This window comes from Oryx dammah, unplaced genomic scaffold (genome assembly GCF_014754425.2).
Source record: "Oryx dammah isolate SB20612 unplaced genomic scaffold, SCBI_Odam_1.1 HiC_scaffold_4, whole genome shotgun sequence".
Classification (NCBI taxonomy): Eukaryota; Metazoa; Chordata; class Mammalia; order Artiodactyla; family Bovidae; genus Oryx; species Oryx dammah.
Genome location: NW_024070188.1, coordinates 90,087,611 through 90,113,489, shown reverse-complemented (window position 1 = coordinate 90,113,489; position 25,879 = coordinate 90,087,611). Strand labels below are relative to the sequence as shown.

Here is a 25,879-nt window from a genome sequence, read left to right as displayed (position 1 = left end):
CCCAGAGGACAGAGGAGACCCCTTTAAAATCAGCAAGAAGCAAATCCTCTAAGCGGAATCTGTAATGTTTCATTTCTAAGATTTTGTTGGTGTTCAAAAGCCAAACCTCTGGAACACCTGTCCACTGGAGCGCCGGTGCGTATCGCATTTCAAACTGCCCCTTGGGCAAAGACGACAGATACAGGTGGACGGCCTGGCACACGGGGCCCAGCAGCCGCACGCTTTCCTGGTGGTCCAGACCCTGGGCTGCAAGGGTGAGAAAGCAAGTGAGCTCCGCATCATGTGGCGAAAATGCCTACATTGCCAAAGTGCTTCACTGATGAAATTTCCACAAAACTGAGAACCAGTTTAAACTGAACTTAAAACAAAGATACTCATGTTGTGGAAAATAAATTACATATGTGTTTACCTGATTATAAAAGAAAAACTGTCAGAGTTTGAAAAATACAGAAAGGTTCAAATAAGACAAAAAATATTTTTTAAATTTCTTTACCTGTATGTAAGTTTGTATATATAATACTTTAACCTGACTTTTTAATGTAATATTATTAGACTAGGAGATTTCCAATGACATTAATTTATAATAATTATTATTATTTTGGAACATATTTGTAATACAAATTTTCGGTTTGAGAGTTTTTTCCGTAAGTTTTGGCTGAACAAACAAGGTTCACAGCCAAAAATATAAAAGGATGGAAGTCTCTCCCCTGGCACCAGTTCTTCTTCCTATAGCAGCTTTCATATTTCAAGAAATGTTATCCATTTCTTGAGTGTGTTTAGAAATATTCACGCCTACACAAGCAAACGTTACGTTTCCCCTATTGTCTCACTCTGCCGTAGAGCTCAGAGAGATTTCTGGGCCAGAAAGATGGGCCCCCTCACTCTCTCTCACCCCGCATAATGCTCCCTGGTGCGCCTCTGTCCTAATTTGAGCAATCCCATCGTGCTTGACATCTGGCTGTTTGCAGCGCTCCTCCCTGCTTTCTTCTCCGTCACTGCGAGGAGCAACGCTGCGACAGGCACACGTGTACACCCGTGACTGGCCCTGTGCTGTGTGTTCCTGGATGGAACTGCTGGGCCACAGCATGTTTGCTTATAATTTTTACAACAATTTTAAAATATTCCAGTCCACATCCCTACTTAAAAAAAAGGTACAAGAATGCCTAGAAGACAAGTATAATAACTGTATGTACCACTGGTCATCCCATACCCTTAACTCATGACTTCTGTCTGCTTCCCTTTTCCACCTGGACTGCAGGCCTAGAGCCCTCGGCCCGCACAGCCTCCGACCCCCGCTCCTCACCCACAGCTTTCCCCTCACTCCGCTGCGCTTCTCTGGTTTCACTCCCTCTCTTTCCACACCGATTCTTTTTCTCTTTGAGTTAAGCCTGTACTATTAATATAACATCTTCTAACCCAAAAAGCAGTGGTCAGGAAGGGAAAGTTTACAGGTTAAGACATTTTAAAGAGAACAGTATTGACGGGCATTTGGGCTGCAGGCAAAGTACAAACCTGATTCTGTATAAACCATGCAGTCTGTAATTTTCTTCCAGCATACTTCACCGCTTTGAGTTACAATACTACTGATGTCGCAATTTTCTCTGACTTCAAACCCAAGTTTACAGATCATGTCATACACTGAAGGAGAAAGACAGGTGGCAATCGGCTCCCCAATTAATATCTGAAATATAAACCATAAAACACACTCTTTAACAGAAAACATTAACTTTATAATATATTTAAGTCACAGGAAAACTATTATGTCTTATAGAATATACTCAGGAATAGTTACTGTGTTAACACACTTTCTGGATGTCAGAAGAACTATATGATTAAGACATTGTGATTAAATATTAACTAAAAATTACTTATGCAAATATTTTCAAGTAAATGTTTAAAGATTTTAAGTTATTTTATTAAACATAACATTTTTAACATAAGAATTTACAGAAGCTCAGAATATTTTATGGATAGTGCATTTCCTTTCAGCATTCACAAATTATCCCGAAGTTATCAACATAAGCATTTTTAAATGAGGGCTGAGAAAACTAGAAAATTAAGCTACTAAATGAATTGAACACTAACTAATGCTAAAGCGGAGCAAAATGCATGATCCTGACTCCCCACATAGTGTAAGAAGCGCAAACCATGCTGCTTTTTCATAAAAAGTTAAATAGAACCAATTCTTCCTAATTCTCCTGACATGACGCTAAGATCGCCCAGTAACTCTGCAGAGAGATCACGTTCTAGGTCTGAAAAGGACCTGGTGTCTTCGTGAGGCGTGTTGGTGAGTCTCGGCAGGTCCCCCATCCCCATCAGTGTCACCCATCATCCTGCCCACTCTTCCTGTCCCCAGAAGCTTCATTCCCGCTCTCAGCCTTGAAGTCAACCAATGCTTTCAGGCACCAGCAACTGAGGTACTCCCCGAGAGATCTGTGGGGAATATTCGGCAATCCTCTGTGGCTGACACCCGCTCAGCCAGCCAGCACACTTTCCTTGGAACACCGCAAGACGGCATGGGAGGGGGCACTTGCTTCTCCTGCCTGCAGCCTGGCAATTTCCTGCGCCTTTCGGGTGATTTCCACTCCTGTGGGCACTGCCATCTTTCCAACACTTGCAGGACCAGCTTCACCCGAGAACGCCCACCAGAAACACACACCACGCATCCGGTGACCTCCCTTCAGAACTCTGCATCCCGCTTGGCAGGCTCTTCCATGCAGCTCTGCAGCACAATTTCCTCCTCAGAGACCTGAGTGTCAGCCATGCAGGGACTCTCCTCTAAGTGTCTAAGCTTTAAAACGCCAACCACTTCCCTCAGCCCCTGCAGTCCTCTGGAGTGACTGCTCCTGCGGCTGCCATCTCCACCACACTTTCAGAGATCTCACTTTATCCTTCACATAACTAGTTAACAATTTTATTCCTAGTTAACACTTCATATCAAATGATCATAGTGTGAAAACTCCTGTGGTCTGTCTCTGGACAAATACATAAATATAACTCAAAAAGTTTCCATTCACATCAAAAGGGACTCCTTGCATTTTAAAAAAGCATCTGAACTCTAAAGGAACAAGCTGAAGTTCTAGAGTGACAGGAGACAGGCAGAAATGATATTTCTGCACAAAAGCTCATCTATTCCACTAGTAAAGTGGGCCCTGAATCTCACAACTGAGGTTGTAAGTAAAGTCTCTTTCGGTTGTAGACACCGGATCAACACAGTCGTCCCTCAGACTCAACCAAACAGTAAGATCCTGGAGCAGAGAGACCAGGTCTTACACAACACTGTATGCCCAGGACACAGCAGATGCTGGAACACGATAAATGAAAAGCAAAAGTTAAATGAATTATTGGCTCCTCCTATCCCAGTTGATGGCTCAGAGGGTAAAGAATCTGCCTGCAATGCAGGAGACAGGTTCAGTCCCTGGGTTGGGAAGATCCCCTGGAGAAGGGAATGGCAACCCACTCCAGTACTCTTACCTGGAGAATCCCATGGACAGACCATCCTGGTGGGCTACAGTCCATGGGGTCGCAGAGTTCTGTACAACTAGGCAATTAACACTTTCACCCTGAGTTGAAACGGACCTCTCTAAGGCTCCAAGACCTTCAGATTTGGGGAAGGCCTACATTCTACTCCTGCAAATAGACATGCAATTCTAGAAGTTGGCTTCTAGGTTAACTTTTTAAGCTCATACTCTCTTAGACAAGAGGAGACCCTGCTGTTAATCAAGAAATAAAATCCAACCTCAAATCAACAAATAATAAATGCTGCAATGCTTTAACTGCCACTCAAGACAATAAATATCTCTTCTGCGTGTTACACTCAGGGACGTGCCTGTCCTCCCACTAGAAGCCTCAAAGCCTGCATTCGTGTGTGTGTGCACCCCTCCGTGTCATCTTTGGTACTTCAGTGTCTTGCCCAGAGCAGCATGGGATAGTGCGAATGAGTTTTGCTTGAGAGCTAGAATGATCTGAATTTGAATTCCTCAGACTCTTTTCCACTTCTTGCCTTTGAAACGTTAACATACCTGAAACTTTTAAGTGTAAAACGGGGCAAAACATGACCACCTTCTACAGCTGCAGTAATCAGTGATAATACTTGAAAAGCACCCGGCACACAGTACTCAGCACTCAACAAGTAGCAGCTAGTGCTAAAAACTGCTCACAGATGATCGATTAACACTGAAATCCCTGAGAGAGGAAAGTAAAATCTTTATTGTGAGGCAACCCCACTGAGGCAGCCAGCTAATGAGACCCTTTGATTCAGTTTTACGTTATCAAAGTGGCCTAAAGATGTCAACTACAATTCTAATTTGCAAGTGCGAACCAGAGGCCAGATCACCACACATACTTCCCACATCGCTAAGGAACCACCTAGAGGACACTTCCTTCAGGGGCGAAGGCCAGTCAGAACAAAGGCTAAAAGCCACGGCGCGCTGCGCGTGCCCGCCCGCGGTCCCGGGAACAGCTCCTGCACTTCGCGGCGGCGGCCGCAGAGCTTCCCCTCGCGCGCAGGGCGCAGGCTCGGTCCCCACGCCACGTCCTCGCAGACTTCAGCCGGGACCTGAGCCACCGAACGCGGGGTCGGCGACGCCAGGGAGCACGAGGGCGGAAGGGGGGTCCAGCACGGCCCGCCCTCCTCCGCCGCCGCGCCGGCTGCAGTCAAGACGGTGCTTCCCGCGTCGCAGCCTGATGGACGAACTCAGGTGCGCCCTGCAAAAGCCGCTACCCGGACGCTACCTCCATGACTTCCGGGTCCCGGGCGCGACGCCGAGAGATGACGCGCGCACGCCACGCCCCCTCCCCGAGGCGCACTTCCGGCTGGCGCGACGCACGCGCGAGACGGGCTCTCGCGCTGAAAGCCGAGGAGGCGTTGGGGCGGCGGTGAAGGCGGCCCGGAGTGCCGGCGCGATGGAGAAGCGGGGTCGGGGCGCGAAGGCGCCCACAGTGCAGGCCCCTCAGCAGCCGTCGGTGATGGCTCGCAAAGAGAGGAGGCCTAGCATGTTCGAGAAGGAGGCAGTGAGTGCGGAGACGGGGCACGGGCCGCCCTCGGGCTGCAGGGCTCTCCCGCCTTTGTGGTGTAGGCCCTGGAGCACTGCTGGGACCAAAGCAGCTGCTTCAGTTCTCTTCAGATTTACTCAGCTCAGGTTTCCCGAGAGGAGCTTTTTCCAGAAATGCGTAATTTTAGTGTGTTTGATGTCATTACTCAAACCAGGGGGCCAGTGTGTGTGTGCCTTAAAACAAGAATGTTTGCACATACCAAGCAGACCAATGAGAGGTTTTGAGTTTTTGTTAACAGCAGCAGTCTCGTTATTTGAAGAACATAAAAAAGAGAACGTTAAATTGAAAGTAGTTTTGCCCATTAACTTACTATCTGAAATTAATGGATAATGTCATTCAGTTTTATTGCTGGTATAGCACCAGATTCCCATGTGACCGTAATCTGGAAACCGTTAGTGATCAATACTCCATATTTTATTGAGACTTTTAAGAGAGAAAATAATTTGTCCAAGGGTACAGAATTGTAGTAATAGAGCTGGGACTTCTGGTCCACTTGTCTGTAACTGTTTTCATACCTACTTAATGAAACAGGATGGAGGAGAGAGAATTTTTGAAGATCTTGATTCCCTCCCCACCCCCACCCCCCCAAAAAGTCTTGGTAACATTTCAGGTTCTAATGACTGCTGTTTGCTGTCTACGTTTTAGAGGAAACGGAAACAAAAGGAGAAAAAGTAAGAAGGGCACGTTCACAGAACTGAGAGCACAGCAAGGCTGACTGCTTAATGTGTTGGACTTAAAACTGATGCTCCCAGAAACCATATTGTATATAAGTCTGAGTAACCATAGGTCACCTGCAGTAATGAAAACCATTTCTATTTTAAGCTGCCCTTTATAAACTTACTGTCTACTAAAGATCTGAAGTCTTAAAAGGTAACTTTGCATCCAAAAGGAGGGGACGACATTTGGGGTACATGCCAGAATCTGGGGAAAAGGGGACATGGACACGGCAGTTCTTTCTTATTTGATGATGAATGTGATTAATTATAGCTGTCTCTAAAGTCTGAGCTTTTACAGGTCAGAAATTTGAAATGAGGGGTAAATGGAAAGTGACTCAGAAAAGACTTCACAAATGCTCATTAAGTGTGCCTGAGAACAATGAGTTACTAATTGTCATTCCTTACTTTTAGGTAGCTGATAACTCTCATGATCCTGAGCATAAGAAAAATTAGGACACACAATTTAATCATTATAAGTATCTTTTGATTTTCTCTCTCCTGTGCCCATTTATTTTCTTTCATAGTAGCACCTCAGTTTTCCTTTGGAGAATGAACTCATTCCCCATTAGAGTTTTGGTGGGACTGTCATTCACCCTCCTTAACTTTATCCTTATGATGAGACCAAAACTAGGCTTAGATGAACTCTCCCTGGAATAATTCAGGAAAATGATCGAGATTAATTTAAATTGAAGTGGCATAGTGAAGTGCCTGAAGTGCCTAGTTCTTTAGCCTTCTCTTCCATTCTGTGAGCTACGTCATGTCTTTCCAATTAGTTATGTATGTAGTTAACAAGAATCCGTTCCTGTTGCTTGCAACCAACAATTCCAAAATCTTAAATTACTGATAATTGAAAACTTGATTAGTCTCACTTGTCTATATACATTTGAAAATCTTAATATAATGTTAAAAATGTAAAATACACTGAGTGGAATCAACAGCAGATTTGACACTGTAGAACAGTATTAGTGAATTAGAGATGGCAGTAGAAAACCAAAAAAAAAAAAACAAAAAAACTAGACATCAGTGATCTATGGGAAAATTTGAGGCAAAACTTTTATTATCTTTGTAGTCCCTGATGAGGAGAGGGGACTAATTGACCAAGACTTTAGAGAAAACTCAAGTAAATAAAATTAGAAATTAAAGAGAACAAATTAAAATTGATATAACAGAAATACAAAAGATGGTAAGAAATCACTGTGCCAATTATTCGGGCAGCCTAGAAGAAATGGATAAATTCCTAGTAACATACAACTTCCAAGACTGAATCATGAAGAAAAAGAATCTGAATTCACAGATTGATTACTAGTGAGGAGATGGAATCAGTAATCAAAAACCTCCCTTAAACAAAACACTAGGACCAGATGGCCTCACTGGTGGGGTCTACAAATATTAAAAGAATTAATTCCAGTCCTTATCAAACTCTTCCAAAAAATAGAAGAAAAAGGAATACTTCCAAACTAATTTTCAAGGCCAGCATTACCCTAATACAAAACCAGCCAAGTTTACCATAAGAAAATGATAGGCCAGTGTTCCCGACGAACATAGATAGAAAAATCCCCAATAAAATATTTGCAAACTGAATTCAACAGTACTTAAAAAAATAATATGTGAGTATTTTTATGAGTATGCTGTTGGCTGTAGGCTTTTGATGTAGAGATGGAGCCTTTATTATGCTGTGGTATAGTCCCTATATAACCACTTTGTTCAGAGTTGTGTTTTTTTTTTTCTTTAATCATAAGTGGGCATTAACTTTTGTCAAAGCTTTTTCTGCATCACTTTGCTTTGCTGATGTTGAGCCATCCTTCAGTCAGTTCAGTCGCTCAGTCCTGTCCGACTACAACCCCATGGACTGCAGCACCCCAGGCTTCTTGTCCATCACCAGCTCCTGGAGCTTGCTCAAACTCATGTCCATCAAGTTGGTAATGCCATCCAACCATCTCATCCTCTGTCATCCCCTTCTCCTGCCTTCAATCTCTCCCAGCATCAGAGTCTTTCCCAGTGAGTCAGTTCTTTGCCTCAGGTGGCCAAAGTATTAGAGCTTTCAGTTCAGTTCAGTTGCTCAGTTGAGTCCGACTCTGCGACACCATGAACTGCCGCACACCAGGCCGCCCTGTCCATCACCAACTCCCGGAGTCCACCCAAACCCATGTCCATTGAGTCAGTGATGCCATTCAACCATTTCGTCCTCTGTTGTCCCCTTCTCCTCCCGCCTTCAATTCCCAGCCTCAGGGTCTTTTCAAATGAGTCAGTTCTTTGCATCAGGTGGCCAATGTATTGTAGTTTCAGCTTCAACATCAGTCCTTCAAATGAACACCCAGAACTGATCTCCTTTAGGGTGGACTGGTTTGATCTTGCAGTCCAAGGGATTCTTAAGAGTCTTCTCCAACACCACAGTTGAGAAGCATCAATTCTTCGGCGCTTAGCTCTCTGTATAGTCCAACTGTCACATCCATACACGACCACTGGAAAAACCATAGCCTTGATTAGATGGACCTTTGTTGACAAAGTAAATGTCTCTGCTTTTTAATATGCTGTCTAGGTTGGTCATAGCTTTCCTTCCAAGGAGTAAGTGTCTTTTAATTAGACCTTTAGCTTCAGCATCAGTTCTAAAGATTCAGGACTGATTTTCTTTAGGATTGACTGGTTTGAACTCCTTGCAGTCCAAGGGACTCAAGTCTTCTCCAACAACACCACAGTTTAAAAGCATTACTTCTTCACTGCTCAGCTTTCTTTATGGTCCAGTTCTCATATCCATACATGACTACTGGGAAAACCATAGCTTTGACTAGATGGACCTTTGTCAGCAAAGTAATGTCTTTGCTTTTTAATATGATATCTAGGTTTGTTTTCTGGCAAGGAGCAAGCATCTTTTAATTACATGGCTGCAGTCCCCATCTGCAATGATTTTGGAGCCCACAAAAATAAACTCTGTCACTGTTTCCATTGTTTCCCTGTCTGTTTGCTGTGAAGTGATGAGACCGGGTGCCATGATCTTAGTTTTTTCAGTGTTGAGTTTTAAGCCAGCTTTTCACTCTCCTCTTTCACTTTAATCAAGAGGCTCTTTAATTTCTCTTAGCTTTCTGCCATAAGGGTGATGTCATCTGCATATCTGAGGTTATTGCTGTTTCTCCCGGCAATCTTGATTCCAGCGTGTGCTTCATGCAGCCCAGTATTTTGTATGATGTGCTCTGCATGTAAGTTAAATAAGCAGGGTGACAGTGTGCAGCCTTAACATAATCCTTTCCTAGTTTTGAGCCAGTCTGTTGTTCTGTGTCTGGTTCTAACTTGCTTCTTGACCTGCATACATATTTCTTAGGAGGCAGGTAAGGTGGTCTGATATTCCCATCTCTCGAAAAATTTTCTAGTTTGTTGTGATTCACACATTCGAAGGCTTTAACATAGTGAAGCAGAAGTAGATGTTTTTCTGGAATTCTCTTGCTTTTTCAATGATCCAGCGGATGTTGGCAATTTGATCTCTGGTTCCTCTGCCTTTTCTAAATCCAGCTTGAACATCTGAAGTTCTTGGTTCACATATTGTTGAAGCCTAGCTTGGAGAATTTTGAGTGTTACTTTGCTCAAAGTAACAATGAGTGCAGTTGTGCAGTAGTTTGAGTATTCTTTGGCATTGCCTGTTTTGGGATTGGGATGAAAACTGACCTTTTCCAGTCCTGTGGCCACTGCCGAGTTTTCCGAATGTAGCCCTTGAACAGCATCATCTTTTAGGATTTGAAACAGTTCGGCTGGAATTCCATCACCTCCACTAGCTTTGTTCATAGTCATGCATCCTAAGGCCCACTTTGCACTCTAGGATGTCTGGCACCAGGTGGATCATCACAGCATCGAGGTCATCTGAGCCATCCTGCATTCCTGGAATAAACAGGCATCCCTGGGATAAATTCCATTTGCCTGTTCAAATCCTTCAGTGGTTCCTCATTGTTCTAGGAGTGAGCTTCAACTTCCCTTTCAAATTGTACTTAGTCCTACATGATGCCTTTTAAACCTTGTTCTATTACTACTGTTTTCCCCACTCTAAATAATTCATACATGCCAAACACATGTTGATTCTCAAAACATATTAAGTACTTTGTCCTGCCTATTTCCCATTCCTTTTAGACATCAGCCCAAACTTTATTTCAGAAGAGACTCCTCCAATTATTCAGTCCAAATTAGACCCTCATGGTGTGTTTTCTCAGGTCATATGATTTTATTTGTGTAGCAATTACCACTATTTTGGAGAAGGAAATGGCAACCCACTCCAGTATCTTGCCTGGAAAGTCTCAAGGACGGAGGAGCCTGGCAGGCTACAGTCCGTGATGTCACAAAGAGTTGGACACGACTGAGTGACATCACTTCCTTTTGCACCAGCAGGAAAACTCCACGTCTGCAGACTCTCTTTATTATGAGTTAATACAAGTAAAACAGTGCTGGTGGTTATAACGAAGTTCACCCCTGTAACTTCAGAGCATAGAGTACTTAACTGTGTGTGCATGTAAGTCACTCCAGTTGTGTCTGACTCTTCCTAACCCAGGGATCGAACCCACATCTCTCACGTTTCCTGCATCTGCAGGCAGGTCCTTTACCACTAGCACCACCTGGGAAGCCCCCATTCTTAACTGAAGTAAGAGTGTTAATTGCTCAGTCGTGTCCAACTCTTTGTGACCCCCATGGACTGTAGCCTACCAGACTTCTCTGTCCATGGGATTTTCCCAGCAAGGGTACTGGAGTGGGTTGCCGTTGCCTTCTCCAGGGGATCTTCGCAGCCCAGGAATTGAGCCCGGGTTTCCCGCATTGTGGGCAGATGCTTTACCCGCTGAGCCCCCAGGGCAGCCCCAGTGTCAGAGTAGGGAACGTGAACGGTTTTCCATACATACCTCTCTTTTAGCCACTCAGTTGCCCTCTCAGAGGCCACTCTTGTTTCTAGTTCTGCATCTTCCATGGATGTTGTAAATCTGTGCATTCAGATTTGTGATTGCGTGTTTTTGTGTTTATAGATAGATGATACCTATATATTTTTTCTTCCTTGTCCAAGTTGATAGGATTGACTCTAGGACTGAGCAACCACATAATCATAGAAGTCTGTTATAATGGATTTCTGAGCTTTGTGTCAGCCCTGTCCCACTGCCCCAGGGTCCTTAAAGCTGAAATTTCATTATGGAATTTAAATAGTAATCTCTCTCTGTCTCTCTCCTCCTTTCAGTATGCACAGATTTTAAGAGAAAGACTGAGAGAATCAATTCATGATGTGCAGTACATAGAGCCTCCGTTCGACGACTCAATTGCTGATCTAGGCAAAGAATGGAAGAGTGCCCTGGCAAAACTGAAGTTCGCTAATTCGTACAGAATGGAGCCATTGAAAAAATTCCAGGCTCATTCAGTAGAAACCAAAGTGCAGCAGATACTAACGGTAGGTGGACAGGTTCACGTGATAGCAATACCCTACTTTGGGAGATTTAGTAAACCATGTTAAGATTTATGGCAGTATAGTTACTCTGACTGATTTTTTTGTAGCACTTGTCTCTGAAAGTACTTTGTAGTCATTCTGAATAATCTTCATGTTGATGCTATGATTAAAGCTAAATCAAAAAGAATTTTTTTGTGTGTTTCACTTAACAGTTATCCATAAATTATTTATCCTGCAGGTTCTGTGTTTCTCCCATATTTGAAGAAATGAGTAAAAAATAAAACCCATATTGAATATGTGGGAAAACCTGATTCATGACTATACTAAACATCCTAAGAACAGGCAATCCCCAACTTATGTGTAGATTTTCTTCTTAATTAATCAAGCTGGAATCTGAAGTTCATTTAAGACAGTTGTTTGAAACTCAGACACATGTTTTCAGGCTAGTCCAACAAAGCTTCTTCAATTTTAATACCAATATTAATTACACTAGTGTTTGTGTCTGAAGGCTACATTATTCATATGGAAAGAATCCCCTTCACCATCTTTCCTAATAAAGGGCCAAATTAAAAACTTTCAAATTACAGAATGTTTAAGGGGACACCTTTGCTGAATCCCCTTTTCACCTTTGTGCATCAGGCACCCAGGAGATTTCTGACGACCAGATTTCCTCTGTGGGATTATACTCTGCCCGAATCCCCCTCCAAGAGTATTCCTAGTTTAACATTACCTCCCCCACCTCAAATTTGCAAATGCATTCCTTTAGTAACAACTGATGTAAGCTAGCTATTGGGAAGAAAACACACATTTAATTTCTTTTGTATAAATTGTGCTTAGTTGCTTAGTCATGTCCAACTGTTTGCAGCCCCATGGACTATAGCTCGCCAGGCTCCTCTGTCCATGGGATTCTCCAGGCAAGAACACTGCAGTGGGTGGCCATTTCCTTGATTTACATCCCCTGGGCCTTAGGAAGCATCACTACAAACAAAGCTAGTGGAGGTGATGGAATTCCAATTGAGCTATTTCAAATCCTGAAAGATGATGCTGTGAAAGTGCTGTACTCAATATGCCAGCAATGTGGAAAACTCAGCAGTGGCCACAGGACTGGAAAAGGTCAGTTTTCGTTCCAATCCCAAAGAAAGGCAATGCCAAAGAATGCTCAAACTACCGCACAATTGCACACATCTCACATGCTAGTAAAGTAACGCTCAAAATTCACCAAGCCAGGCTTCAGCAATACGTGAACCGTGAACTCCCTGATGTTCAAGCTAGTTTTAGAAAAGGCAGAGGAACCAGAGATCAAATTGCCAACATCCGCTGGATCGTGGAAAAAGCAAGAGAGTTCCAGAAAAACATCTATTTCTGCTTTATTGACTATGCCAAAGTCTTTGTGTGGATCACAATAAACTGTGGAAAATTCTGAAAGAGATGGGAATACCAGACCACCTGACCTGCCTCTTGAGAAACCTATATGCAGGTCAGGAAGCAACAGTTAGAATTGGACATGGAACAACAGACTGGTTCCAAATAGGAAGAGGAGTACGTCAAGGCTGTATATTGTCACCCTGCTTATTTAACTTCTATGCAGAATACATCATGAGAAACGCTGGGCTGGAAGAAGCACAAGCTGGAATCAAGATTGCCGGGAGAGATATCAATAACCTCAGATATGCAGATGACACCACCCTTATGGCAGAAAGTGAAGAGGAACTCAAAAGCCTCTTGATGAAAGTGAAAGTGGAGAGTGGAAAAGTTGGCTTAAAGCTCAACATTCAGAAAACGAAGATCATGGCATCTGGTCCCATCACTTCATGGGAAATAGATGGGGAAACAGTGGAAACAGTGTCAGACTTTATTTTTGGGGGCTCCCAAATCACTGCAGATGGTGACTGCAGCCATGAAATTAAAAGATGCTTACTCCTTGGAAGAAAAGTTATGACCAACCTAGATAGAATATTCAAAAGCAGAGACATTACTTTGCCGACTAAGTTCCGTCTAGTCAAGGCTATGGTTTTTCCTGTGGTCCTGTATGGATGTGAGAGTTGGACTGTGAAGAAGGCTGAGCACCGAAGAACTGATGCTTTTGAACTGTGGTGTTGGAGAAGACTCTTGAAGGTCCCTTGGACTGCAAGGAGATCCAACCAGTCCATTCTGAAGGAGATCAGCCCTGGGATTTCTTTGGAGGGAATGATGCTAAAGCTGAAGCTCCAGTACCTTGGCCACCTCATGCGAAGAGCTGACTCATTGGAAAAGACTCTGATGCTGGGAGGGATTGGGGGCAGGAGGAGAAGGGGACGACCAAGGATGAGATGGCTGGATGGCATCACTGACTGGATGGACGTGAGTCTGAGTGAACTCCGGGAGATGGTGATGGACAGGGAGGCCTGGCGTGCTGCGAATCATGGGGTCGCAAAGAGTTGGACACGACTGAGCGACTGAACTGAACTGAATTGTATCAGAGTTAATTCTTAAATGAATATGTTAATAGAGAAGAATATTTAGGAAACCCATTTCCCCCACCTCCCTCCACCACCGTAGACATGGATACATTTCTAAACTGAAGTAATAATAACCAAAGAATATTCAGAAACTATATTATGGCTCATAGCTTGGAAATAAATTCAACTCAATACAATAATTATTAACCCTGTGGCCTAACAGCAAGCATTTGGGTGCGTCTCTCCCTTGGCCCAACGACAGTGACTGAGCTCGTTTATTGGGTAGAGCAGGATTTCAAGTTGTGTTTATGTGTGATCATTTATGTGACTGCATTGAGCATAAGGGGCTTGGAACAGCTTATTGGATTTGTAGCGGGAAGGCTGGGGTCACAGTGAGGCTAGGGATTTTCCTTTGTGTCTAAGGAACATTATCACCATTCTAGACCCAGAAATAATATGCACTGCTGGAGCTTGTAGGTATCTTCCTATAGCAACTACTCATTAATTGTTAAAATGGAACATGTATGTATTAATAGATGAAGCCTGGGATCTCTTAGGCAAACTGAGAAGAGAGAATGGATGTTGCCAAGTGTCCAAAAGATTGAGCTAAATGCCTGAGGGAACTAAATGCTTCTAGACCCAGTTCAGATCCAAAAGCCTTCTAGAAGGGAAGCACAACCAAAAAATGGGTAATTTATTTGGTTTTATTTGCCTGTAAAATTAGCAGGTCTGCATCCATTTGTTATCACCAGAACCTGGAACATTGGTTAGTTTGTCATTGGTCTGACTCAGTTAATCAAAGGCAGGCACCACCTGCCCGCCAGCTGGCCCAAGTCCGCTGTGGTCTGTAGAAAAACGCAGTGCTCCATGGCCCACATCTGTCTCCCCACGCCCAGCTGTATATTAATTCAGTGACAAACACGGTGAGCAGTCTTTGACTTCCAGATTACTCTTCTGGAGGTCACAGAAAAAAGCAGTAAAGTGAGCAGCCACAGGGACAGGATTAGAAAGAAGTGGCCTTTAGCTGAGGGAGACAAGAAGACAGGGATAGGGGCTTCAGTGGAGGTTCAGTGGTTAAGACTCCGTGCTCCCAGTGCAGAGGGTGTGAGTTTAGTTCCTGGTCAGAGAGCTAAGATTCCACAGGCCGAGCAGAAAAAAAAAAAAAAAATCTTGTGTCTCCCTAATAAATGTTTGGCAGAGTAATCTAGTAAAGGAAAACTTAAGCTTAAGGATTGCTAATGAAGAGCTGCTACTGCTACGTCACTTCAGTTGTGTCTGACTCTGTGTGACCCCATAGACGGCAGCCCACCAGGCTCCGCCATCCCTGGGATTCTCCAGGCAAGAACACTGGAGTGGGTTGCCATTTCTTTCTCCAATGCATGAAAGCGAAGAGTGAAAGTGAAGTCGCTCAGTCATGTCCGACTCTTAGCGACCCCATGGACTGTAGCCTACCAGGTTCCTCTGTCCATGGGATTTTCCAGGCAAGAGTGCTGCAGTGGGGTGCCATTGCCTTCTCCGTAATGAAGAGCAATTGAACATAATTTTAAAACCAAATATTTTTCAAAATTGTTATTGAAATAAATTGGTAAGCATATCAACCATTTAATAACATTTGGTTAGAGATATGTTTCCAAAAGCTTCATAGATTAATTAGACACATTTTCTACTTCAATGTTTATTTAAAATTTGAAAATTAAATTATCTTTAATTTTTTTAAAGGAAAGTCTTCAAGATGTCAAATATGACGACAAAGTCTTTTCTCATCTGTCACTTGAGTTAGCAGACCGCGTACTGTCATCAGTCAAAGAATTTGGGTACCACCGTTATAAGTTCATTATAAAAGTATTATTTATTCAAAAGACGGGTCAGGCAATCAATGTAAGTACCTCCACATGGGAGCATGGCGGGAGGACTTGGCCCCAGGGAAGGCTGCCGCCCACAGGACAGTCGCCAGGCTCCCAGGGAGGAGAGAAGTCTGCCACACCCACCTGCACACTTAGGGGATGGGGAGCTTCCCGGTGGACAGGCGGCCCCTTGGGGTGGTCTCAAGAAGGAGAGGTTGTCCTCTGATGCCTGAACAACAAGAAGGAACCAGAGGTGCTAAAGATCAGGCAGAAAGTCCCAGCAGAGAAAACATGGGGTGCAAAGACAACACGGGCTCAACTGATAACCAGAGAGACTGGGGTGTGTTTAGGCAGCCCCACCCCAGAAGCGAGCAGCTCTCAACACCAGTCATGTGCTTGCCTATTGTCCTGTGGGTCAGCTCAGTCTGGATGGCCTGGGTGGACTTTCTTCTGGCCTCACCAGAAGAAAGTGGTAGTTTCGGCCATCTGTGATGCAGCTGGCCCAGAGGTCCCAGACAGCCTTGCTCACAGTCGTGACCATTGGTTCCCTTGCACAAAAGCCATCGTCCTCCAGAGGAGGAGTGGTGTCCTTACACGGGGCTCCTCGCAGCATCCAGAGGTGAGAGGAGGCTCCTCAGGCCTCTGTCGGAAGCTGCGCAGTGAGCCCCAAGGTCAGTTCATATCCATGGGGTGGAAAAGCAGACTCAACCTCCTGATGGGGGCGCTCACCACAGAAAAGTCAGATTTTGTGTGGCTTTATACATGAAGCAAAGGAGTTAGGATTTCTCTAACAGCCTGCTTATAGGGTCAGTACCATTTCATTTCAAGACAAGAAAATCTACGGTGGGAAGAACGAAGCCTTGCTACGGAGTGTGACGCAGAGAAACACTGTGTGCGCCTCCTGCTCTGCCCGGGACACGCCGGGCTCAGCTTGGTCGCTGTGCTAGACAGCTTACCCTCTCCAGTCAAGAGATGGCCCCCGGAAGCATCACTGCTGAGTCTTCAGCAGAGGGAGAATTGGACAAATTACTTTTAAAATAAAACCTCCCAAGACAGTGAGTGATGCAACTTCTGAAGAAACCAAACTTGTACAGATTAAAGAATTACTTTTAACATGTCTGATCTGAAGTGGGCCTTCTGAACATTTCTATCCTAGATTGCCAGCAGATGGATCTGGGATGTGGCGTGGGACAGCTGGGTTTCCGCGAAGCATGAGGCTGAAACTTACGTGGCGTTGGTCTTAGTATTCGCTCTCTACTGTGAATAGCTTGTTCCATGGACCAAAGAGTGTTTACTTCTAAACTTTTCTAAAATACATGGAAATTTATAGACTTGTGAACTTCATGGTAGTTTTGATTAACTATATTCTTGTATCTCCAATTGAAGCTTAATTGTATTCTTTTAACAACAAACAAGTAAAAGCTGGATTTTTACCTTTATACTTACTAGTTATCATATTTATTAACATTGTATTACCCCAAAGTGGAGAAGGCAATGGCAACCCACTCCAGTACTCTTGCCTGGAAAATCCCATGGATGGAGGAGCCTGGTGGGCTGCAGTCCATGGGGTCGCTAAGAGTCGGACACGACTGAGCGACTTCACTTTCATGCATTGGAGAAGGAAACAGCAACCCACTCCAGTGTTCTTGCCTGGAGAATCCCAAGGACAGCGGAGCCTGGTGGGCTGCCGTCTATGGGGTCGCACAGAGTCGGACACGACTGAAGGGACTCAGCAGCAGCAGCAGCCCCAAAGCCTAAGGAGTCTATGGATCTGCCTTTGTCATATGTATGGAGGCTTACAGTGGATTATGGAGAGGTCATCGCTCGTTCCACTGCTCAGTCAGTCAGTCGCGTCGGGCTCTTTGAGACCCCATGGGCTGCGTGCGCCAGGCCTCCTGTCTCTTCACCGTCTCCTGGAGTTTGCTCAGACTCGTATCCCGTGAGCCGGTCACGCCCCCCACCATCACATCCTCTACTGTCCCCTTCTCCTCCTGCCTTCATTCTTGCTAGATTTGAGAAAATTAGAATTTGCTGTGGGAAATCAGGACACAACCTTGTACAATGTCAAATTAAGTGAGTGTTACAATAGATTTTGGAAAACTTCCAAAGGAAGTGGTGTATATTTTGTATGCTATCTTAATATATTGCATGCATTCTTTTGAAAGCTATTACCAACGCTAGCTGTATGCTACACAAATTAGACATTTTTGAGCTTGTGATTCTCCTAAGAAATAACAACTGTGGACCAAGATTTTAAAAGAAAACTATATTCTTTCAAAGAAAATGAAAATATTCTCAAAAAAAACAACTTGTAAGAATCAAGTTATAAATTATTACCCCTACATCATACGACAGTGGCCATCAACTCAGGCTCAGAAATTCTCAGGCCTTAACCATGCTTCAGCGTCCAAGATGAAAGTGCTTTCGATGTATCTGTGACCATACATCTCACAGAAAATACAACTACTGTAATAATCAAAATAAAATTCTTGTTATTGACTACTCTAAAAAAAAGAAATTACCGAGCTTGGAAGAAAGATGCTGAGACGCGTAACACTCCCTGACTCCCGCCTCGCCCTCTGGTTGAAACCCCGCAAGTGTGCAGCCCATTTGTTAGTCTGCTCAGCGGGTTTTTTTTTTTTTGCAAGAACCAAAAACTGTAACACGGTCGTCCTTAAACAGAGCAAAATTGCACTTCCCAGGCCTCTGCCTTCCTGCTCTCCCCTGGGACGTCTATGCACAGTTGTTTACCTTGATAGGATTTAATCGCACTCCCATGGCACAGTCATGGCTCACTCCCTGGGGTGCGGCTGGAGCTCACCTTCCCTGAAGCACATGGCGACGCGGAGAGTGGACACCACTATCAGTGGGAGCTCCTCTAGAAAGATGCCAGGGGGTGGGCTTGGGGGAGGCAGCTGACAATGTCTGTGATAATTCATTCTATTTTCACAGATAATCAGAACTTGAAAATCCATGTCAAATGTAATGGACAGTAAAAGTACAGATTAGTTGAATAATCTATGAACAGGAAGACAGACAGATGAGAGTTCTCTTTTCACTTGTGTGTTATAATGTGTCGGATAACCCAGTACTGGCAGTTCCACACCACACAGCAGAGACGTGATAGTTGTGGCCCAAAGAATCTTTAAAGCAGGGTCATTGTTCACAGACTTTGGCCACAGAGAAATCCGTAATAACAAACCTAAGAAGGAGCTCATGTTAATCAGTGTTCTTTCCTGATGACCTTATCAGGGAACACACACTTCCTGGTATTGAGCCGACTGCTTATAAATGTGCTTTTGTAAAGTGAGAATTACACCTTCCTCCGAGGGTTAGTTTGTGAATTGAGTGAGGGAATACACAGTCAGGCTCTTAGGCCCAGCACTTGGTGTAGCCCTGGAGGTACCAGTCTTGAGACGCTCCCTGTTCCCATCTGCTTTGACAGTTCAGATGGCCTTCAGCTCTGCTTCCTCTTGCCCTTCTCCCAACCCCATTCATGCTTTGCTGTTAACGTCCACGGACTCTGTCTCTCTGAAGTGACTCAGGCCACCCCTCTTCTCCCCCACGGTGGCGTCTCTCGTCTGGGCCTTCACTTCTCTCACATTTCCGAGGCCCCTGTCTTCATTCATTCGTGTGGCGGTTGTTTTGTTCAACGTGTCACTCGTCTGCCACATGCCAGGCACTGGGTGAAACACACAGTGTGAGCAGTGAACCAGATGGACGGGGCCCCTGCCTCCCCCGAGTGTTCATTGTACTGCAACGCTAGCATTAAATAAGGATTCCTCTGTAAATTACAGCAAATGCTTCTAAGGGCGAACCAGGGGGGAAGTCCAAAGACCCTTCCTTCCCTCCAGTCTCCTCTTCACTCGTAAGACTGGACATGTAACCGTGTCGGAAGCACAGCTCTGGCGAGGTCACTCCACGCCTCAGAACCCCTCAGTCAGTCTTGGACTGAATACAAACTCTTAGGTTCTAGATTCTCTAGATTCTCGAGATTTGGTGGGTTCCAGGCCCATTATAAACACCTCTGATCCTAGCAACACTGCCGACCCCCATCTCACTTCTAACCCACCTGCATTAGACGTGCTCCTTTGTGTGCTCCTGAGAGCGTGCGAATATTCCCGCCTCCCTCGCACCAGACTCCTTCCCTTGCCTCCTCCTCGGAGCTGTGTCTGTACCAAGAAAACCTCTGCCCCGCGGTCATCAAGCTCCTTCCCCACTCCAGCCAGGGAAGTGTGAAGTAACTGAAGCCACCAGAGCAGCGTGCCAAACATTCAAAACTGTACCTTCTGAGCCACTTTCCCTCTGCCATTAGGAACCGTAAGGGTCAACCACGTCCAACGTCACGTACCAGTTTCCTTCAGTCGCTGCAGGAATCTGCACACCCACTCGTCCGAGTCCCCGCTTCTCAAGACGTTATACAGCCGGTTATTGACCTTCATTTACATGGTTCCTCCATTGTTCCAGCCTCTGCTCCAGATGCACTGAGTTTCTTTCCTTAAAACAGCAACCTGCCTTCTCCCTGACGAAGAGTCTCACTGCAACCCTCTCAAGTAAAAGCTGGTGTTTCTCTCATCCCTAACGCCTCATGCCTCAGAGCCAGGAGGTAGGGCAGGCAACCCCTGGCTGTGAAAAGCTCTAGGGGACACAGTCTATCACCTCCGTGTGTGATCGTTGCCTACGAGCCCCTGGGACGTTCCTTCTCGTTACTTGAAAACCTGAGCTGCTGGAACAAACCTTCCTCTCCACTCAGCTCCTGCCTTCGTTCTTTGTGACCTCAGTATCCACAGAGATAATCATCCAGCCTGGCAGTTCTCACTTTGCACAAGGTTTTTACTACACTGTAGGTAAACCACGCCAGTCCCCGAACAGCACGCTTCATGTCTCAGTGACCACCGTGGATTACCCGTGAGGAGCTGCGTGAAGTTCCTCATCCAGCTCTGCGGCCCCCGAGTCGTTATGTAAACAGCAGATGGGCGTCACGAGCTTTCTGTCGAACTCTTTCAGCCACTGATCATTGCACTTCTTCAGCGCTTCAGGTCACGAGACAGCAAAGCATGTAGTTGTGTTACCTGCTTGCCTCCCAGTGAGGAACCGTGTGACGTTTTACAAAAATGGACAGCCTAAAGAGGAAACTGGCCAAAAAAGGTGAAAGTGCAACAAAGAAGTGATGATGCTAGAAATGAAATTGGTTAGGAAACCTGAAAATAGGAAACAGCAAAATCAAGACAGGATGAGACATAAGCCTGCCTAGAAGGAGGAACCGTGGGGAGAAAGTCCAGGAAGCAGGAAAAATGAGGTAGAGTTGTGTGGACATCTTTCACTTTGAGTTGCTTTTGGAACAGAAAGCCACTTTTGGTTGAGAAAGACTGTCTTCTACTTTGGATACAGTACCTTCGGTTCCACATCAGCAGATTCAGCCAACTGCAGGAGGCATAGGAGTGTAGGACACATTTAATGAGAAATCTGTGTGAGTGGACCTGCACAGAGCAAGTATCAACTGTAATAATCATAATAAAAATCTCAGTCAGTTTGACTAGCATTCAGGCCAAAATGTCAAAATTAGTTACTATGTTAAAAGTGAAAGTGAGTGAAGTCGCTCAGTCATGTCTGACTCTTTGGGATCCCGTGGACTGTAGCCTACCAGTCTCCTCCGTCCGTGGGATTTTCCAGGCAGGAGTACTGGAGTGGGTTGCCATTTCCTTCTCCAGAGGATCTTCCCAACCCTGGGATGAAACCTGGAGAAGGAAACTGTAGTTACAAAGAGACAGGAAAGCAAACTTTTCTGCCGGTAAAGATGGTTCTGTCCTTTCAGACAAACTACAAGAGCGGACTCACACCGAGCTAGTTGGCAGCTCAGTGCTGTGGAAGATGCACCCAGACTTCCTAGATCAGTTACAGCCACTGATCAGGACAGAAGGATGAAGATGTTGAGAGGAAGTGGGACTGATTTAAACCTTCACGTTGAAACTCTCGGAAATAATTTACAACACTGAAAATGCAAAAGAGGAAATGTTGGAAGCCAACCCAAACTTCAAAATAAGTATGACGATTTATCAAGGCATGCTGCTGCTGCTGCTGCTGCTAAGTTGCTTCAGTCGTGGCCGACTCTGTGCGACCCCAGAGATGGCAGCCCACTAGGCTCCCCCAACCCTGGGATTCTCCAGGCAAGAACACTGGAGTGGGTTGCCATTTCCTTCTCCATATCAAGGCATAGAAAAGGTAAGTTGTAGGGTGAGAAAATGCAAGCACAATTTAAATTACTCTTGGCAAAGTTATTAAAAAGAAAATTGTAATCCTGAGGTTGGAGCTGAAGCTCCAATACTTTGGGCACCTGATGCGAAGAGCTGACTCATTTGAAAAGACCCTGATGCTGGGAAAGATTGAGGGCAGGAGGAGAAGGGGACCACAGAGGATGAGATGGTTGGATGGCATCACCGACTCAACGGACATGGGTTTGAGTGGACTCTGGGAGTTGGTGATGGACAGAGAGGCCTGGTGTGCTGAGGTTCATGGGGTCGCAAAGAGTCAGACACAACTGAATGACTAAACTGAACAGAATGTCTCTCATGTTTGGAATTATAGTGTACTAAAGAAATACCACTCTTGCAATGAAAATTCCGTATACATGTATAACTGGCAATAAGGGAGTTTTCAGTGTCCTAACCAAGTTTCTACAGTCATAGAAGAACTGTACTTTGAATAAGGCTGCTTCGTGTGGTTTCTGCCTCAAGGTCACTGGTTTACCCCCCTGTGCGATTGTCAACCAGGGCTTCCATCCTCTAGGGTCCCAGTTCCTTGACCAACTCAAACTCAAGGACCTTTCCATCGAGCACATGTTGGTCATCCGCTCCTTGGTTCATCCGCATCATCATCAAAGTCGGTTCAGTTGCTAAGTCGTGTCTGACTCTTCGCAGCCCTATGGACGGCAGGGGACCGGGCTCACCTGTCCTCCACCATCTCCTGGAGTTTGCTCAGTCATGTCCATTGAGTCAGTGACGCTATGTAACCATCTCATCCTCTGTCGCCCACTTGTTCTCCTGTCCTCAGTCTTTCCCAGCATCAGGGTCTTTTCCAGTGAGTTGGCTCTTCGAATCAAGTGACCAAAGTATTGGAGCTTCAGCTTCAGTCAGTTCAGTTCAGTCACTCAGTCATGTCAAATTCTTTGCGATCCCATGGACTGCAGCACTCCAGGCTTCCCGTCCGTCACTAACTCCTAGAGCTTGCTCAAACTCATGACCATTGAGTCCGTGATGCCATCCAATCATCTCATCCTCTGTCATCCCCTTTTTCTCCTGCCTTCAATCTTTTCCAGCATCAGGGTCTTTTCCAGTGAGTCAGTTCTTCACATGAGGTGGCCAAAGTCTTGAAGCTTCAACTTCAACATCAGTCCTTCTAATGAATATTCAGGACTGATTTCCATTAGGATTGACTTATTCAATCTCTCACTGTCCAAGGGACTCTCAAGAGTCTTCTCCAGTACCACAGTTCAGAAGCATCAATTCTTCAGCACTCAGCTTTCTTTATAGTCCAACTCTCACATCCATACGTGACCACTGGAAAAGCCACAGCCTTGACTGGATGGGTCATTTTCAGCAGAGTGATGTCTCTCTGTGTTTTTCTTCCAAGGAGCAACCACCTTTTAATTCCTTCCTTGTTTCTGCTGCTACTGCTAAGTCGCTTCAGTCGTGTCGGACTCTGTGCGACCCCATAGACGGCAGCCCACCAGGCTCCCCCGTCCCTGGGATTCTCCAGGCAAGAACACTGGAGTGGGTTGCCATTTCCTTCTCCAGTGCATGAAAGTGAAAAGTGAAAGTGAAGTTGCTCAGTCGTGTCCGACTCTTTGCGACCCCATGGACTGCAGCCCACCAGGCTCCATCCATAGGATTTTCCCGGCAAGAGTACTGGAGTGGGGGGCCATTGCCCTCTCCGAATTCCTTCCTTAATCAATTTAGCTTCTGACACTGCCATACCTTTGAAGTAGCTTGCAACAAATAAGATGGTTAGTTATTACCAAGTTTCTAAATACAAGGGACATGTTTTGGTCTTTATCTTACTCAAGTTCTCAAATGACATGTTGACCAGTCTCATGTCTGAACTACTCTCAGCTTACAGTACTTGATAGTTTTCTTCCTTTTCCTCTACTTTCACCAGTGTCTCTGGAATTCTTGACCTTGAGCCTTTTTCTCACCTTAACTACATGTTCTCATGGTCTCATACAGTTTATGGCTTTTTCTCTTCAGCACTCCATTGCCGGTGCCTAGCTCAGGGTCTAACAATAAATAGTAAGGTAGTATTTGAGGAATACACGATTCCTTATATTTCTATCACCTAACATAGTTCCTAGTTGGTTTCCATAAAACCTTTGTGAAATGAATGAATGGAAATTATTATTCTAATCCTGCAATGAGGAACTGGAGGGTCAGAAAGATTAGTTCATCCATGATCACACAGCTAATAAGTGGCACAGCTGGTATCACACCAAAGTCTTACCTTCAAATCTCTGTTCTCACCTTTATATCCAGCAGCCTCCTTGTATATTTCACTCCTCACTCTGAGACTCTGCCTTCACTTACCCTATCCTCACGCCGGACTGGGATGAGTGACGTACTTGAATATCCCTCCTACTCTGCCACTTCTCTCTCTTTGCTGGGTTTGAACCCATATTTATACTTCTAGTTGTACATTTAAGGCTCAATGGTAAAGAGTTCACCTGCAATGCAGGATACTCAGGTTTGATCTCTGGCTTCAGAAGATGCCTTCGAGAAGGAAATGGCAACCCACTCCAGCATTCTTGCCTGGAAAATCCCATGGACAGAGGAGGCTATAGTCCTTGACATCACAACGAGTTGGACACAATTTAGCAACTGAACAACAACAAATTGTACATTTACCAGTATTTCTATCAGTATCTCAAGTTACTTTTCAAATTCTATGTCAAGCTTAAAAATCTCAATTTTTCTGGCTGCAAGTAAATTTTCACCCATCTGTGAATGAAAATTATTGCCCAGAATATCAGTAAACAAAGGATGTTGCGGCCATCAAGCCATCATATTATCACCACAGGGTGGTGATGATAAACCTGAGGGAACTCAGGAAGGAGGCAGGATGCCTGGCTATCCAGCAGTCAGGCACTGCAGCCACCACTCCCCACCCCCTCAGTGCCCGCAAGAATCTCAGGATGAGAAAACAGGATACCAGCCCCAGGTAGCTGAGGTGCATATCAAAGGAATGGTTTCAGTGAGCCCAGACTCTTGGAAAAGCACTCGATTCTTTAACTTGAGATGTCTGATTTTCTTTAACTAGGTCTTTATCGCAAAAACTCCTGTATATCCTGGCTCCCCCCCGCCCCCCACCCAACACCCCTTGCTTCTTTGGAGCAGTTATCTCAGAGTGATCTGAGAGTCCTGTCTCTGGAACCTCAAGTCCTGAGCGCGCCGGCTGAATAAAATACAAGTCTCGACTTTCAGGTTGTGCTTTTTCTTTTCCAGTCAACACACACTGATTCTTTCAGTATTGAAGCAGCCCGTGTGCAGGGCTCGTACTCTGCACAGCCTTAATATTACGCCTTGTGGGATGAAAAGCTGAATCAGTGTGTATTGGCTTGGAATGAAGAGTTTTAAATTTGAATTTGATCCAGAGACAAAATACCCAAGGAACAAGACTAGACCCAAGTAACTGAATATCTATATATAAACATTATATATACAAACATCAAACTCTACCCAGAGAGGCTGACTGAGGGTCTTGATCAGTTGAGGAACTCTGGGGGAAACATGTTGGTTCTGCTTGAGTCATTCAGACACTTAGGCCGTTTTCTTCAGTGGGCTTTGACAGGGAAATGGGCACTGCTCTGAGGAGGTTGTGCGATAAAATGGAGGCTGGATTAGGAGCAGTTTGCCAATGTTGAGTCCTTGGTGATGCCATCTCTGATCTGATGCAAATGGGGAAGTCAGGAAAGGATGGGCTGGGAGAGTCAAAGGAGGTCCTTTGTGTCAAACTGAAAAGCTAGAAAGGATCCCTGTCTTACCTTTCCAAACTTGTCTGCTGGGTGTAAGCAAAAATAAAGCAGGAAAGGGAAGCCATATTGTATTCCAAATCCAGGAATGTTTTCTATCGCTAGGAACCAGGTCATCTACACTCAGGTACAAAGTGTCTTCTGACAGGTCAACTTTAGTGTTTCTGCCACCACTGTCATCCTATCTCAGCTGTCCCTCACGTGTTCCTTGAAGGTTCTGTTACCTTTTTTTCCCCGGTTTTTGGTTAAGTCCCCAAGTGACCAAGTGAAGCCTAAGAGCCACGATTAATACTATAAGTTAGTTTCTTGGTGACTTTTACCGGCCTAAGCACTTTACTAAGCTACTAGGGTTTCCCTGGGGGCTCAGAGGGTAAAGCGTCTGCCTGGAATGCGGGAGACCCGGGTTC

General features: G+C 44.9%; 2 protein-coding genes across 4 annotated transcripts in view; one reads left to right on the top strand and one right to left on the bottom strand.

The window, feature by feature from the left end:
* Positions 1 to 4,767, bottom strand: part of ERMARD (ER membrane associated RNA degradation) — a 34,971-nt gene extending 30,204 nt beyond the window's left edge. The window contains exons 1-3 of one of the 3 annotated variants that reach the window (XM_040239157.1): positions 4,346 to 4,767; positions 1,513 to 1,681; positions 107 to 246 (exon numbers count right to left, since the gene is read on the bottom strand). In XM_040239157.1, coding sequence (XP_040095091.1) covers positions 107 to 246; positions 1,513 to 1,681; positions 4,346 to 4,354 — 318 coding nt within the window. In that variant the 5' untranslated portion in view covers positions 4,355 to 4,767. Of the gene's footprint in view, positions 1 to 106; positions 247 to 1,512; positions 1,682 to 4,345 lie in introns of those variants that run through there. The other 2 variants (XM_040239158.1, XM_040239159.1) reach the window with 2 other exon arrangements.
* A 138-nt stretch (positions 4,768 to 4,905) lies between these two features.
* Positions 4,906 to 17,968, top strand: DYNLT2 (dynein light chain Tctex-type 2). Its single transcript, XM_040239156.1, has 4 exons — positions 4,906 to 5,013; positions 10,969 to 11,175; positions 15,330 to 15,488; positions 16,611 to 17,968. The coding sequence occupies exons 1-4, from the start codon at positions 4,906 to 4,908 to the stop codon at positions 16,719 to 16,721; spliced, it is 585 nt and encodes a 194-aa protein (XP_040095090.1). The 3' UTR covers positions 16,722 to 17,968.
* Positions 17,969 to 25,879: the final 7,911 nt, after the last annotated feature.

Coding starts and splice junctions, on each gene's coding strand:
- DYNLT2 (XM_040239156.1), top strand. CDS start 4,906: ATGGAGAAGCGGGGTCGGGGCGCGAAGGCGCCCACAGTGCAGGCCCCT. Junction 11,176..15,329: donor AAGTGCAGCAGATACTAACG/GTAGGTGGACAG, acceptor ATTTTTTTAAAG/GAAAGTCTTCAAGATGTCAA. Junction 15,489..16,610: donor AGACGGGTCAGGCAATCAAT/GTAAGTACCTCC, acceptor TTTCTATCCTAG/ATTGCCAGCAGATGGATCTG.